Source organism: Mastomys coucha, unplaced genomic scaffold, assembly GCF_008632895.1.
Source record: "Mastomys coucha isolate ucsf_1 unplaced genomic scaffold, UCSF_Mcou_1 pScaffold5, whole genome shotgun sequence".
Taxonomy (NCBI): Eukaryota; Metazoa; Chordata; class Mammalia; order Rodentia; family Muridae; genus Mastomys; species Mastomys coucha.
This window is the reverse complement of record NW_022196911.1, coordinates 114606247-114622880: the sequence shown is the minus strand read 5'-3', so window position 1 is coordinate 114622880 and position 16634 is coordinate 114606247. Positions and strand designations below refer to the sequence as shown.

The 16634-nt window shown below is 53.3% G+C and overlaps 1 protein-coding gene across 4 annotated transcripts in view; it reads left to right on the top strand.

Moving 5' to 3' along the window:
* Window positions 1–16634, top strand: part of Dnah17 (dynein axonemal heavy chain 17) — a 125251-nt gene that overhangs the window by 5831 nt on the left and 102786 nt on the right. For 3 of the 4 annotated variants that reach the window (XM_031354916.1, XM_031354913.1, XM_031354917.1), the window contains 15 exons: window positions 141–333; window positions 506–605; window positions 804–889; window positions 1095–1220; window positions 1982–2134; window positions 2262–2348; window positions 4340–4507; window positions 4803–4919; window positions 6281–6546; window positions 7107–7302; window positions 8723–8869; window positions 11885–11993; window positions 12948–13051; window positions 14481–14621; window positions 16457–16600. In XM_031354916.1, coding sequence (XP_031210776.1) covers window positions 141–333; window positions 506–605; window positions 804–889; window positions 1095–1220; window positions 1982–2134; window positions 2262–2348; window positions 4340–4507; window positions 4803–4919; window positions 6281–6546; window positions 7107–7302; window positions 8723–8869; window positions 11885–11993; window positions 12948–13051; window positions 14481–14621; window positions 16457–16600 — 2137 coding nt within the window. The remainder of the gene's footprint in view (window positions 1–140; window positions 334–505; window positions 606–803; window positions 890–1094; window positions 1221–1981; window positions 2135–2261; window positions 2349–4339; window positions 4508–4802; window positions 4920–6280; window positions 6547–7106; window positions 7303–8722; window positions 8870–11884; window positions 11994–12947; window positions 13052–14480; window positions 14622–16456; window positions 16601–16634) is intronic. The other variant, XM_031354915.1, reaches the window with a different exon arrangement.

Genomic DNA, 16634 nt, shown 5'->3' with positions numbered 1-16634 from the left:
TGGCTGTGGTGGCTCAGGATTTTGTTACTTGTAGGCTGCTGGTGAAAGGCAGAGGTTAGGTAGATTTCCTCCCATTGGCAAGGGAATCCATGTGTGTGTGGCCCTCATGGGCCACATCATCCCGACCTTGCCCTCAACAGGATCCCCTCCTCCCTGGACAACTCGCTCCTGCACTCCATTGAGACCATCATCATTGACTGGTCCCACCAAATCCGGGATGTGCTGAGCAAGGACTCAGCTCAGGCCCTGCTGGATGGCCTGCACCCACTGCCCCGTGTGGAATTTGAGTTCTGGGACAGCCGGCTCATGAACCTGCAGTGCATCCACGAGCAGGTAGGGCCCCATTCCACCTGGCAGCCGAGTCCTCACTGGCCCACTCGGGCACTGGTCAGCTCAGTGTCGCCCTCCCAGGGTACACTCCTGGCACATTCCTAGGCCTGGCAGCCCTCAGCCGGGCTCCCTCTCCTGAGGGTTGGACTGACAGCCGCGGTTCTTTGTCCCTCAGCTAAACAGGCCCAAGGTGAACAAGATAGTTGAGATCCTGGAAAAAGCCAAAAGCTGCTACTGGCCAGCCCTACAAAATGTCTACATGAACGTCACCCAAGGTGAGCCAGATACCGTAATCCCAAAGCCATTGGACCGTCAAGGGATGGCTGTGTGGACCGTCTGTCATTAAGCCCAGGAAGCTATGTCATCTCATGAGCGGTTTCTCAGCCCACTCCTGGGATGACCCTGAAACCTCTACAGCTTCCCCATTTCTCAGTGACCCTCCTTCAGCACCGTCCCTTGTCCCTTTATGCCAGGGCTGAAGGAAGCCAACGACATCGTCTTATACCTGAAGCCCCTGCGCATCCTGTTGGAGGAGATGGAGCAGGCCGACTTCACCGTGGTATGTTGATGAGGGAATGCCAACTGGTTGGGTGGGAGGGGCCAGGGTTGGCCAACAGGGCGTGGTAGAGCCCCTGGCTTCCGCCCGGCACGGATCCCCCTTGGGAATCCTCTTCTGGAGTCCCGTTGCTAGCTGTGGGAAGAGGTAGTTGGGGACACAGCAACCGAGGCCGGCCCCCTCCAGCAGTCTGGGCTGTGTATCCCAGCTCCCCAAGTACATCGTCAAGGTGCTGAGCACAATCTGCTTCATCTGGGCCACCTCCGAGCACTACAACACGCCCTCCAGGGTCATCGTCATCCTCAGGGAGTTCTGCAACCAGATCATCGAGATGGTGACGCACAGCCCCAGCCTGGTCTTCTCTCCCGCCCCCCACCCCCACCCCCCGCCGCCCCACCTACACACCACTCCCCATAGCTCTGGGCACTCCCAGGCCTCAACCTGGAGCCAAGCCTGGGGTGGCTCGCAAAGATTTTTTCCCAGGATGCCTTGCTAGCCAGTACCCCCATCAGGAGCAAGGGGGAAAGGAAGGGGAGGAGGACGGTTGCCCTGAGAACCCCCAGTACCCTAGCACTCAGCCAGGTACTCTGTGGGGGCCCCTACGACCCTTTCCTTTGCGTTCTTTTCCTCTCCTCAAAAGTACTGTGAGGGGCTGGAGAGACGGCTCAGTGGTTAAGAGCACTGACTACTCTGCCAGAGGTCCTGAGTTCAATTCCCAGCAACCACATGGTGGCTCACAACCATCTGTAATGGGATCTGGTGCCCGCTTCTAGCCTGCAGGCCTAATGCAGGCAGGATGCTGTATACATAATAAATAAATCTTAAAAAAAAAAAAATACTGTCGGGCAGTTGCCAGCACAAGCAGAAAGACTTTAATCCAGGCTTCCAAAGCATGTTAAAATCCTGCTCGTAGCGTATCGATAGGACCAAGAAAATACCACGTGTCTCGCATGTCTCACGATCCCTAATCTGCTGTAGCCCAGACAGGAGAGGGGTCTCAGGAGGACTGGGCCTCTTCCAGTACCCACTGTGCTGGGATCCTGCCTGGAGGCTCGTCAGGGATGTCTTAGGGTGCTTGTCTTTCCCTGTGTCTAGACTAGAACCTACCTGAGCCCAGACGAGGTGCTGAAAGGCTTGCAGGGTGAGATAGAGGAAGTCCTGAATGGCATCTCCCTGTCGGTGGGCGTCCTCAGGGAGCTCTTCCAAGCCTACGACTTCTGCTGTGAGAACATGAAGCTTTTCTTCAAGGTACCCGCGGACTCGTGGAGCCTGGGCTGTGTCAGGGCCACCCCCGATGGTGGGCGGGTGGACCGGCAGAGGCAACCATGGCTTCCTCTGGCCACTCACCCTCCTCTCACCCTCTCCCTTCTAAAAGGACAGACCGCCGGTGCTGTGGGAATTCCCTTCCGCTCTGGCCTTCTCCCGAATGAATTCCTTCTTCCACCGTGTGCAGACCATTGAGGTACAATGGAATCCCATTCCCTCAGAAGAGGCTCCCGGGCTGGGCTCAGTGATATCGTCGCCTCATCATTGGGAGGGGAAAAAAAATAGTTGTCTCCTAGTTAGAAAAAAAATCTAAGTGAATGGTCCTTGAGGTACCCTCTGTGCCTAACCTGGCAGCTGCTTCTCCCTCCGCTCTAGTCTTGTCACCGGACAATATGATGACTATTGTCAGCAAGCCAGTATCCAAAGGCAGAGTTTATGCACAAAATCAGTAGAAGACTTTGGATCCCTGTGTGAGCACCGTGTGTGTGTGTGTGTGTGTGTGTGTGTGTGTGTGTGTGTGTGTGTTGTGTGTATGTGAGAGAGAGCATTGTGTGTGTTGTGTGTGTGAGGATTGTGTGAGCATTGTGTGTGACACATGTCAAGTGAAAATCCAGAAAGCATCAAAATGGTTCTCCTGTGGAGGAGAGGTAAGACGAGAGGCTCTCGGTGTAATTTTCATATGTGCGTGGTGAGCACACATGTGTGAGCAGGCGCATGCACTCCTATGCCAGGGTACAGACCAGAAGACCTCAGTGTGCTGTTCTACCGTATTCTGCCTTATCCACTTGAGGGAGGGTCTCTCCCAACTTGGAGGAAGGTTGGCAGCCAGGGAGCCCCAGCCATCCTCCCTCTCTACCCTCACAGAGGGTGAGACTTTCCCAGGTGTCTTTACGTGTATGAGTGTTTTGCCCGCATGTATGCATATGCACCATGTATACCAGGTGCCCACCGAGCCAGAGGACATCAGATCCCCCTGGAACTGGTGTTAGTGATGGCTCCAAGCTGCTCTCTCTGTGGGTGCTGGGAACCAAACCCAGGTCTTTTGTAAAGGGCAGCAAGCATTCCTGACCCCTGCGTCATTTCTGGAGTACCCCCCACACACATGCCCAGATTGGTATGTAGGTGCTGAGGGTTTGACCTCAAGTCCTGAGGTTTGTGCAACAATCACACCCACCAGCTGAGCCCTCTCCTCACCCCACCACACCTTGCTTTTGCGCTTAGAATCGTTTGTGACTGGCTTTCAACTTCATGTGTGAAGCCCTCAATCCATTAAAAGGAGAAGGACAAGTGGGGGTGTGGCTCAGGGAGTAGGGTGCTTGCCTCTTGCGGGTGCAGAGCCTCGAGTCTCACCTCCAGCAACACTGAGTGGCGTGGGGCACCCATAATGCCTGCATGTGGGAAGCAGAGGGAGGGGGGCAAGGAGTTCAAGATAAACTCATCTATCATCATATAGTGGTCAACATATAGAACATCAGCTATATAGAGTTTGAGGCCAGCTTGAGCCGAGACCCTGACTCAAGACAATGACGGGGAGGGAGGAAGAGGATGGAGTGCAGGAGCGATGGTGCCCACTGCCCTCAGGGTTGGGGACCCTGTTGGGGAAACAGGAATATCTCGCACACTGGTATCAGTTGAGTGGATGGAGAGTCAAGACTGTGACCTTGAAGTGTTTATCTTCAGGGAAGGAATTTACATGGGCTGACAGCTGGGGAAAGCTAGGCAGTGGATTTCCTCATGGAAGTTCCCCGACATGGGGTGCCAGTGTCCACCATGGAACCAGATTCTCTCAGTGTGGACTGCTTTCCAGGGGACAGAGAACCTGAGGCTCAGCCAGAGCATGAGAGACCCTGGGACCTCTCTAGCACCTTCCAGACCTGAGGAGGTGGAGGTCGGAGTATCTAAAGGGGCTCTCTGGTCACCATGGGACCTGGACCAGATGCCAGGCTTCATTTCCTCTGTCTCCCCCTCCATCTTCACCCCCGGCCGCCCTCTACAAGCACACGGGCACTGAAGAACATACCCCACACATGCCCCTTGCATGCCCTCGGGTGCACCCCACGGTGGCATCCCCAGAGTGCAGCTCAAGGTCCCTCCTTGCTGGTCTATAAGGTTCCCAGACCCTTGACTTCATCCCTGCAGACGAGTGGGCTGAGCCGAGGGTTCTTGCTCCTTCCTGCCCCGTGTTAGGACCTCTACAAAACAGCCATCGAGTTTCTGAAGCTGGAGAAGATTGAGCTGGGGGGTGTGCGAGGCAACATCCTGGGGAACCTGGTGACCCAGATCTACGACGAGGTCTTCGAACTGGTCAAGGTCTTTGCTGAGTGCAAATATGACCCTCTGGACCCTGGAGACTCGGTAAGTCTGGGCAGGGAGTGGGGTGATGGTGGGCGGGGTGAGCGACAGGTAGTCCTGGGGAAGTTAAGAACTTGAATAGGTTGTCACTGAAAGTGTAGACGCTCCAGTCCCCATGCCAATGCATGGGCAGGATCTGAGGTCAGGGATGGGGGGGTGGCAGTGTTTGGGGATCCCAGCCCTAAGTCCACAGTCCACCACTGAGCTGGCCCACTGACACGTGGCTTAATCCCGAGGCCTCCCATCACCTCCTGGTGACAGTTTACTGCAGCTGCCTCTTCCGCCTCTTTCCTGTCAGAGTTTTGATGATGATTACAATGATTTTGAGACTAAGATCCAAGACCTGGACAGGAGGCTGGCCACCATCTTCTGCCAAGCCTTTGATGACTGCAACTGCATTGAGTCTTCTGCAAAGGTAGGCGAACACAGTCATCCATCACTGCAGGGCCAGCAAGCCTATCAGCTCCCTGACCGTCCGTATACCAGTCAGTAGGGAACACATACCCCCCCCCCAGTGAAGGTGGTCAGAGGGGGCCTGGGCACCCCAGGGCATTGACAGAGCTGGGTTACCTGACCTCTGTTCTGGGCCAGAAAGCATCAAATGTTCTGGTATCGGAGCACCAAGATCTCTCCCCAGCAGAGCCGGGTGAAACCTCTGTTCCTGTATGTGTGAATGTAGAGGCATTGGAAGCCCTTGGGATGCAGCTGCAGGGATGGGTGACATCTGGGGTTGCTTAGCTTGGGACCTGAGGTGAAGTTGTAATATACGCAAATCATATGCAAATCACGTGCCCTGTCTCCACCCTCTGAGTTTATTGAATGACACTTGTGGAAGCAGGAAGGGAGCTTCACCTGGTGCTGCAGGGCAAGGGGAGACACTCTGCTATCTCCCCCACTGCCATGGGTTCCACCTCCGGACCAGCCCAAGCAAGTGGGAGCCACTGTCAGGGAACAAGTGTGGCCGGTGCCTAGCTATGACGAAGCACAGCACCGGTGTCTGGAAGGGTCAGGAGGGAGCACCCAGCGGTGAGCCGTGCTAACTCTTCAGGTGTCTCTATCCACAACATTCCCTCACACACACCCCGGCAGGACTTCATAGTCAGGCTGATAACCAACATTAATGGTCACATGCACCTCAGGGAAAACAGACTCAGAAAAAAACAAAACAAAACAAAACAAAACAGAGGAACATCTGGTCCGAATGAAGAGACACCATACGCACCCCCTGTTTCTCTCAGGCCCCAAACAGCACAGAAGGAACACACTGGAAGGAGCTGAGCCCCCCACCCTCATGAGGAGTGCCCATGTGTCTTGGGCTCTTTTTCTGTGAGAGGCGAGTGGGCCATTGAGGGGTGGAGCCTTATCATCCCCAAATGATAACATTGGTCTATCCCAGGGCTTCTCCCTCATGAGACTCACTTCCGTTCTCAGTCACTTTCCAAATTCTCACTTTACGTTAATCCTACTTTAGAAAAACTTAGGGCGCGGAGACCCTTGGGAATCCCCTCCAGCCATCCCTGGGTGACAAGTAGCACGTCACACAGGACCTGAAAAGTTTCGGAGCGTTGTTCATGTGACTGCCTACTTGCAGAAGATGAAAGTTAGAGTTTCCTTCCCTACAACCAGATGCCAAAAAAAAAAGGCTGTGTCTCCTCAGTCCTGAGGTTTGGCCATGTCCATTTTGTCAACTCGCCCCATCTTGGGGCCAATGCCAGGGACAGGGCCGGAAGCAGCAGGGACCCTGGCGATGGCACACCTCCTCCCGTGTCTCCACAGCTCCTGTACATGTGCGGGGGCCTCCTGGAACGACCTCTGATTCTTGTCGAGGTGGTACCCAGGTACTCAGTTATGCTGGAGATGTTTAATACTGAGCTTGACAACACCAAGCTCATGTATGATGCCCAGATGGCGGCCTCCGAAGACGGCCAGATACCACCCATCCACAAAAACATGTCCCCCGTGTCTGGGCAGCTCAAGTGGAGCCTGGAGCTGCAAGAGAGGCTCGAGGTGTCCATGAAGCACCTGAAACACATCGATCACCCGTGAGTGCCGGGCCAGGCTGGGGAGGGCCCCCGTAGCCCGTGCCTCCTCGGCTGCAGGGAGGGAGCTGGCAGGGCTCACGTCTTCCATCTTCTAGCCGCATGGAAATAATCCAAGTCCATCTGGCTGGGAGCAAAGAGGCTATCCACCATGCTTGCTAGAGTGAATTAGTCACTAGACCCGCACTTGGCAGGACACTCCGCAGCAAGCTCGGGGATGCTGCAGGGGTGCACAGGTGGGGGGCTGCTGCCAGGGAGGCAGGCATTCTGTGGGACCCAGGGGTCACGCTGGCTTTACCAAAGTCTAGTCGGCCCCAGGTTGGAAAGGAAGCTGTGAGTTCCAAACAGAGCTATGGTTAGTTGGGGTTACTGCAATGTGTCCTCCTAGGGTCTTTCCTTCAGCTCCCGGGGCCCAGCCGTCACCTGATAGCACACTCACTCTGTCATCCCGGAAGGATCAGGTAGCTGAGAGCCTGCTTCAGCACCCTGAGGTCCGGCAGCAGCCGATAGGGGGAACATTAAACAGACCTGGCACCCCATTGCTCTGCCCCACTCTGCCCCAGGGTCATGTCCAGCGTGGAGGCCAAGCTGATCTACGACAAGTATGACGAGATGATGGAGTTGCTGAAAAGCTGCCGGGAGAAGAAATACCAGCAGTGGGTGGAGGGCGTGGACCAGGACTGCCACTTCAACCTGGGGCAGCCACTCATCCAGCGTGACCCGTTCTCCAGCCTCATCCAAGTCAACTTCAGCAAGGCGGTGTGTCCCCGGTGGAGGTCTGCTGGGGGTGGGCTGAGAGGGAGGGGAAAGCCCCGGCTCACCACGCTGAAAGCTGACTCCACCACCAACAGTGGGCATTTATGGGGGGTTGCTCTGTGTACCTGTGTGTGTGTGTGTGTGTGTGTATGTGTGTATGTGCATGTATATGCATGTGCACAGGTATGTGTGTACATGTGTTTGTGAGTGTGCTTGAGTGTGTGTATGTGTGTACACACGTACGTGTAAGTGTGTGTACCTTTGTGTGCGCATGTGTGTCTACACGTGTGTATTACAGGCACCTACAGGTTTGTTGAGTATTTTTAAGTGGATAAGGTACAGGCAAAACAGTATCATGCTTGAAACATCTGCAAGCCTGGAGTCTAGCTCAGTGGTAGAGTCCTTGTCAGCTACACAAGGGGCCCTGTGCTCCATGATCCCGACCAGGGGAGGGGCTTTAAGACGGTCTTTATTTCTATAGCTTTGATCTGACCAAACCCAGGACCTCCCACATACTAGGCACACGCTCTACCACCAAGCTACATACCCAGTCCTTTTACTTTATTTTGAAACAAAGAGTCTAGTCTCGTGACTCCCCGCCACCCTCAGGTAGCCAGGGTGGAACATTCCAGGGCTAAACCTAGATGGTTCAGATGTGTATATAAGGCGGAAAAGCAAGTGGGTGCTCTGCCTTGCATGACCCTGTCCTGTCTGGACATGAGCAGTGACACCAGGAAGGCAGGGAGGGGACAGCAGGATGGTTTCTTAAAACCTTTCTTTTTCTCAAAATCCACTCCTCCCTCCAGAACATACAGGCTGGGCATTGCCATGTGTGTGCTTGGCACACACTGCTGAGGCCAATCCACTCTCCATCCTGCCCTCCTGGCGTTTCCCCCGTAAGGGTGCGGGGTGAGGGGGCAGAGAGAGAGATGATAACCAGCTGGTACAAGCAAAGAAGTGATGTCAGGTGCCCCAGGCAAAGGAATGAGGAGGGGAGATGACGACCATGGGACTGGGAGAAGAGGGCAGATGGAATTTCAGACCTGGGCCAAGCCCTGCAGACGGGCCCTGAAGCCTTGATGAGAATGGGGACAGCAGTGTTAGCCGTTGTGTCTATCCCCTGGGTCAGACAAAGTGTGAGGGAAGTGAGAAAGAAGAAGAGAGAGGGGAAGTTCCTAAGGAAACCGCTCAAGGGTCCAGGGCGGGGGACGAAGATGAGAAGGATGGCGTCATCCACCCACGATGATGATGTCAAGCTCCCCCTGGCTGGGATCCATCTCGTAGGGTGAAGCCACTTGGAGCCCACCAGCAAACAACGCGTCCCACTCGCCCACCCAGGCTATGAGAAGCCGGGAGCAGCGGGGTCCCATGGTTGAGGTCATCTTCTGATGGGTTCCCTGCTCTTCCCCGCCCGGCCCTTTAGTTGGTGGCAGTCCTGAGAGAAGTGAAATATTTGAACTTCCAGCAACAGAAAGAGATTCCAGACAGTGCGGAGAAGCTCTTCTCGGAGAATGAGACCTTTCGGAAGTTCGTGGGCAACCTGGAGCTCATTGTCGGCTGGTACAATGAGGTGAGCTGGTGCGGTCTCGTGCAGGGACATCTGCACATTCAAATGTGCCTCACGCCGCTCTCAAGCGCCCGAGTGTCAGAGCCTTCAAGATGGCATGGATGTGCCATGTTTGTTGGCTCTGGCTAACACTGCATGGTTCTTTGTAGAGGCTTAGGAGGGTTCCCCTGAGCTTTGGGGTAGTATTGATGTCACCCCATATCGCTTCCATTACTTTGTGAAAGTGGGGGAGGGGCGCCTTCTGGAACCCAGATGGGAACGGGCAAGTCACCCGGCTGGTGCTGAAGAAGCTGCGAGACCACCACCCTCAGCTGCTGGCTCAAGAATCCCTTGACTCTCTGGCCCCTCTGACCTGGGGGTCTGAGGCAGTTGCCCTGTACTGATATGACTCCCAGGCATTGATCAGCCTTGAAGACAGTCTCCTCCGGCAGCAGGCATGGGGCCTCGCAGGCAGCACGTGCGCCTGCTCCACTCTCAGGTTCGATCCACCCCAGGTGGTGCTAGAGTTTGGCAGTCTGGAGTGGTGGTAAGTGGTGTGGCACCATCAGGAGGGAAGGGAGTTAGGACACTGGTGACACAGAAGACAATACTGGGCCCCACATCTTCCCTCTTTGGTCCTGTGATCACCATGAGGTGACCTCCGTTTCACATTTCTACCCACATGACGTCTGCCTCACCACAGGCCCCAAAAGACTTACAACCAACCTCACCATGAGACTGTGAAAGCCACGAGCTAAAGCTCTGAAGTTGGTTTTCTCTGGTATCTTATGTGTGTGGACCAAGCAATCCCAGGTACCACAGTCCCCCCAGGCATAGACAGTGGGCCAGGCCAGGCCAGGCCAGGCCTTGCCACCGCCATGACCTTTCTCACCCAGGACACCACAGGCCTATGCCTTCCAGTTCTCGAGGTCAGAAGTGTGTAATCTGTCCACTGCAGAGGTGGAGGTACTGGCTGAGCGGCGGGGACGCTGTGGGATAGGACCTGTTTACTGGGCCTCTCCAACTTCTGAAGAATTACCCTGTACCATTATGGAGAATGGAAGATCCACAGTGCACCACCTGCAAGCTGATGACCCAGGAAGGGACTGTACTGTAATTCAGACAGTCTGAGAACAGGGGGATCTGGCAGTGTCAATACAAAACCAATGCCAAGAGAAGAGACCAGATGCCCCAGGCAGTGAGCCAGGAAAAGGGGGCAAATTCCTCCCATTTCAACTTCCATTCCACTGATGAGGCCACCACCCACATTGGGAGGGCCCCACCGGGTCCACCTGACTCTGCCCCTTGCTAAGTCCTGCCAGAGACAGCACTGAGTAGCAAAAATGAGAAAAATGGCAAGGAGGACAAACTGCCCCTGCCGTGAGGAAACTCACTGACAGCCTCACAGGGGTGGCGCTAAGGACCACCCCCAACCCCGGGGGGGAATGGCCACACCCAGCATGTCAGTGCCAACCCAGATGTAGCTAAAGCGAAGGCTTGGGATGCAAGCCGACTTCAGGGAAGGCCGCAGCAGCCCGGGGAGTACCTTTGCTTGGGACTTCCTTCACAAGGGATATAAAGCCAAAGGTACAGAGGAGAACATGGACGCTTGCGCACACTCCACCCAGTAAAGACCCAACCAACCGTGACTGAGCTGTGCCTGCAATATTTAAACTCCCCAGCAGGGTTTAGCCGAGGGCAGTGACAAGCAGCTGCAATCCAAGCATTTAGAAAGCCGACCTGGGAAGAAGCCAAGTTAGGCTTAGGCCATAGGACAACCCCGTGTCAAAAGAAAAAGACAGTGCCAGGTGCAACGCACACCACCCATGGTGCACACAGAGAGGTGTGAGATGCACACCTACAGTGTGAGATGCACAACTACCGTGCTAGCACACAGGAAGTAGAGGCAGGAGCATTGCTGTGGGTTTGATGCAAAACTGGGCTGCTGAGTGAGACCCTGGCTCAGTGGGTAAATACAACTGCTTCTAAGTCCAGCTCTGGAGTTCAGTTCCCAAAGAGACACACAGTGGGAGAACACTGACTCCTGAAAGTTGTCCTCTGGCTACACATACACACACACACATACACATACACATCACACACATACACACATACATACACACATCACACACATACACATATACACACATACACACACACATACACACATATACACACATACACACACACATACACACATATACACACATACACATATACACACATATACATACATACATACACATACACACACATCACACACATACACATAACACATACACACATATATACACATACCCATACATCACACACATACACACATCACACACATACACACATACACACATATACACACATACACACACACACACATCACACACACATATACACATATACACACACATACACATATACACACACATACACACACATCACATACACACATATACACACAAATACACATATACACATACATACACATATATACACACACATCACATACATATACACACACATACACATATACACACACACATCACACACATCACACACATATACACACACATACACACACACACACACACACACACACACACACAATGAAGGTTTCCGATATATTTTTGCCTTGCCTATTTGCACCACATCTCTAAAATGCCAGTGTCTGTCTTAACCAAACTTCCTCAACCCCACTTTGTTCATGCCAGCTGCCTCTCAGCACATGGTCTTCCGTCCTAGGAGCAGCGCCATGGGAAGGTGTGCTGGGCAGTTTTATGTCAACGTGACACAAGCTGAAGCCATCTGAGAGGAGGGAATGTCAATTAAGAAAATGTCTCCATAAGATCCAGCTGTAGGGCATTTTCTCAATTAGCGATTGATGGAGGAGGGCTCAGCCCACGCGGGTGGAGTGGTCCCTGAGCTGGCGATCATCGAGGGTCTGGAAGTGTCTGTAAATGGGTCCTTAACACTGTTAAATTCTAAGCAGCTCAAAAATCAAGATTTGTAACCCAACCCGTTAACTCCATATCATTTCTCCTGCAGATAAAGACTACGGTGATGGAGGTGGAGTTTCCGCTGATCAAGTCAGAACTGGAAGCAATTGACGTCCAGCTGCTGAGCGCTGAGACCACATTGTTCTGGAATAGCGAAAGTACCTAGACCTCCTTGGCTTTGAGGGTTTAACCCATGCAGTACCTGCCCTCTGACACGCTGGGGGAGCTAGCTTTGCCTTCAGGCTCCAGAGAGTTGCGTGAACTGTTATCATCTAACTTCTTGCCTGGGCTAGAAACCTTGCCCACATCACTCACAGACCTGGGCATAGATCCCTGGGGAGCTGACAAAGGTCCAGCCATTTCCTGACGGGGCCCCTGGAGGCCTGGCCCTCCTCATGTCTACCACTTGCACATAGCAAGTCAGTAGAGAAGACATATGGTCTCTGCTGCTCAAGTCAGATGCTGGGGGAGAGGAAGGGCGGGAAATGGCGAGTCTCCTCCCCTCCTCCATCCCACCAGCAATCAAGGCAATGACCCTCACTTTCCCCCACCCTGGGTGCCCTCCGAGTCTTGGCTAGCCACACACTGCTACTTTCTTCCCCTTGAGACCTTCGAGGCGCCTTTAGCCACCCTTCCAGCCCCACTACGCTCCACTGTCTAGGCTGGAAGGTGGGACCAAACGTCACCACATCTGTGACATGTGGGCCCCCAGGTTTTCCCTGCCGAAAGAGGCTACGTTCTCTTTCCTCACCCTCTCTCACAGAGCACAGCTCTTTCCCAGCCTCCCTGAGGCCCCTGGCAGCTTCGCGCAGGTGCCCCGCCTCCTCCTCGTTCATTCGTAGTTGGGAATGGGCCTAATCTCAGGAGCCTGAGGTGAGGCAGGGTCTACATCCTGGGCAGCAAAGGAGACCTACCCCCGTAGTAGCCGATGGTGAGCGAGGACCACCACTTCACTCCAGGGAAGTCACAAAGGCGATGTCTGCTTCAGGTGGTCGAAAGAGCAGAACACTTTGCAGGGGCCGCCCCAGCCATGTGCAGCACTGAGGGCACCATAGGAAAAGTGTGTGTCTCGCTGGGTTCCTGGGGTCAGATTGCTTATCTCTGCATGGCAGATGTGATCGAGTACATCCAGGAGATGCGGGAGATACTGTACAATCTGCAGAACCGGATCCAGAAAGCCAAGCAAAATATAGAAGGAATCAGGCAGGCCATGCAGGTGAGCGAGCTGCCAAGGGCAAGGTGCCGGCGGGGCCATGCAGAGGTCTCCGGCAGGGGCTCCTGTCTGACGGGTGGCCAGAGAACCCCTCCATCCAATGCTCCGGACTGTGATGTCAGTGTGCTCCCAGAGCAGAAAAAAGCCTTGTCAGTAGGCAGCCCCCACTCCACTCCAGTCTCTTAGAGTCAGCAGACTGCACGAGGCCCTGGCTGTGCCAGGGCTGACACTAGGCATGAGCTGGGGCTGAGCACAGCTGATCGGGAAAGAGGCAGCCTCTGTGGGTAAAAGACCTCAACTTTCCAGAAAGCCGAGGGACTTTTCCCTAGCACACCACCCCATCCTGGGTTTTGGTAGCCTTAATTTGCAAAAACACTTGTGACTGTTCAAAAGGAAGTTATGTGTGTGTGTGCACACGTGTGTGTGTTGGGGGGAGGTGCATACAAGTGTATATCCATGTGTGCACATGTGGAGGTTAATATCAGGTGTGTTTCCCAGTAGCTTTCAATCTTACCTCTTGAGACACAGTCTCTTGAACTTAACTCTCATCAGCTGACTAGACTGACTAGCCAATGAGTCCCAGGATGCAGCTGTTCCTGCCCCCGGCCCCCAGGCCCTCACTGGGCTTAGAGGCAGGCACCAGAGCCTGGGTATATGGGTTGAGGGCCTCACGTTTGCACAGCGAGCATTTTATCCTCCCCAGACAAGAAAGTGGTTTTTGTTTTGTTTTGTTTTAATCTTTCCTCCCATAAATTCTGTTATATAACTTTATTATATGCTTAAAGCAATCATGCAGGTGGACATGCATGATGGGGGAAGGTAGCTATGAGCTAAGTGCATTAATTCTGCAGTGCTCAGGAAGCTGAAGTAGGGGACCCTGAGGTTGAGACCTATGGTGGAGCAGGGGGTCGGGGTGGGGGTGGGGTATACCATAAGGCCCCACCTCAGAAAAACAGACAGCGACAATGAGAATAAACTAACCAGAAGCTGCAGAGATGGCCCAGCAGATAAGAGCAAGTGCTACCCCTGCATAGGACCTGGGTTCTGTCCCCAGCACACACACTGGGTGGCTCACAGCTGCCTCTAATTCCAGTCCCAGCGGGAGTCCGATACCCTCTTCTGTTCTGTGGGCACTGTGTACATGTGGTACACACATAGTCAAGCAGGCGCGCACACATACATAAAAAATGAAATTTAAAAACACGAGAGGAAGAACAAAGCCACTGCTTGCCACTGTTTGGTGTTTTGAGTTCAGTTTTCACTTGAATGGCACACTCACGCCCCCAAGAACTCCCCTCCAGGAGCTATGCACAGGTGCTCACGGTTCACAGGGTACCCGGGGAGAGCCTGGCAAGAGACAGGGAGGCTCACGCCCAAAAGAGCACGAAGGAAGGGCCAGACCACCCCTGAAAGGGCCACGGTTTCCCTGCAGGAGTGGTCGGCCAACCCCCTGTTTGAAAGGAAGGATAACAAGAAGGAGGCCCTGCTGGACCTGGACGGCAGGGTGGCCAACCTGAACAAGCGCTACTCTGCTGTCAAGGATGCTGGTGTGAGAATCCAAGCCATGGTTGCGGTAAGCATATCCCCGGGGGGTGGGGGGGTCCGAGACAGGGTTTCTCCGTATAGCCCTGGCTGTCCTGGAACTCACTCTGTAGACCAGGCTGGCCTCGAACTCAGAAATCCGCCTGTCTCTGCCTCCCAAGTGCTGGGATTAAAAGCATGTGCCACTACCGCCTGGCTGGAAGCTGCTTGCTTTTTATGGAGGAGGAGAGAAGAGTAGTTGAACATTTTATTAAATTAAGATGACCAATCAGAAGTGTTCTGATGGCCACAGAGTCGGTTGGATCTCATCCAAGACTGCCCGACCTAAGAGCGGCTTCAAAGCCTGATTCCTGTTGTGACGTGCCTGTGCTCTATCCCAAGGTGGCCAGAGCGCCACCAACACCTGCATTAAAGTCCATACGTGCTGGTGACATCTCACCCTAAACCAACAGGGACAGGCTGTTGTAAGGTTACATGTATCCTTCATGGGCTCCCCACCTGTGAGTGTGGACACGGACATGTGAGACCTCACGTGTGCATGTGGTATGTCACAGCCAGCGCGCGCCTGTCTGTGTGCAGATGGTATATGCACCTGCTTAGCCATCTAGAAAGTAGGCGTCTTTGATAGAAGCTAGCAGAGAGAGCAAAGCTGATAGAAAGAGATGGAGGCCAGAGCCAAGGAGAGCAAGCTCACTTGTTCGAGCACCTCATGCTGCCTGGGTGGCCAACTTCAATAAGACAGAGCTATCAGGGTACCTGGCTTTGTTACCATGCCATCCACTGATATAATAGCCACTTGAACCATTTCTTTCTGCCCCATACTAAAGTTACCTGGGATTCTGACTTCTGTCACCTTTGCCTGAGAATACAGGCTGAGTTACATCCATCTTCGTGTTCACTTATATCACTCAGTGTCTTACAGATTCATCCATTTGTCCTTCTCCCAACCTTTATATACTACTCCATCCATCCACCCATCCATCCATCCATCCATACTTCCCTTCATCTACCTCTTTATTCATCCCTGACATCCACTCATGTATTTATCAACCCACCTTTCCACTGTCCATCTACCCATCTATCCATCCACCCATCTATCCATCCATCTATCCATCCATCCACCCATTCACCCATCTATCCATCCACCCATCTATCCATCCATCTATTCATCCATCTATCCATCCATCCACCCACACACCCACCTATCCATCCATCCACCCATTCGCCCACCCACCCATCCATCCATCCATCCACCCACCCATCCATCCATCCATCCACCCACCCATCCATTTACCTATCTACCCACCCACTCATTCATTCATTCTATTTGTTGACCCTTTCATCAACCCCTCTGTCCATTTGTTCATCCCCAGTGCTTTGAGTACTTTACCACTTCTGTCCCAGATACTGTCCCATGTCAGAGTCCAATTGCAGAAAGGATGATCTAAGCTCTTTGTCACAAACATGGTCATCAAATGAAGGTACAGACCAAAGACAAGACAGTTGAGGGTTGCCACTTGTACTGCCGTGGCATAAACAGCAAACTACTAAAGAAAATGTGGGTGGGAACAGGGATAGGATTAATGGGTGCTCAAGGGACAGCCTTACGAGGAGGTGACGCCTGAGCCGAGAGCTAAAAGATTAGAAGGCTGACCTCTAGGAATGCCAGGAAGCTCCGTGCATGAAGCCTTCTATGGGAAAGAGCCCAATGATTTAAGCCAAGGGGCTTAAATCATCCGCTCTGAGTGTCTGTAAGCCAAGAGGACAAAGGCGCAGGGGTGATGCAGCCTGTCACAGGATAGGTTAAACAGAGAGCTAAGTGAAGTACTGGTGAGATCACAGCCAGTGGTATGCTTCTGTGTGCAGGAAAATTCAGAACTGTTCAGAGCAGATACAACCAGCCAGCCCTGGAAGGATTACGTCAACTATATTGATGCCATGGTCTTAGCCGAGTTTGACCGCTTCATCCGCAAATCTCTAAATTACTTAACAGACAACATGTCTATGGATGTAAGTTACTATGTGTGTGTGTGTGTGTGTGTGC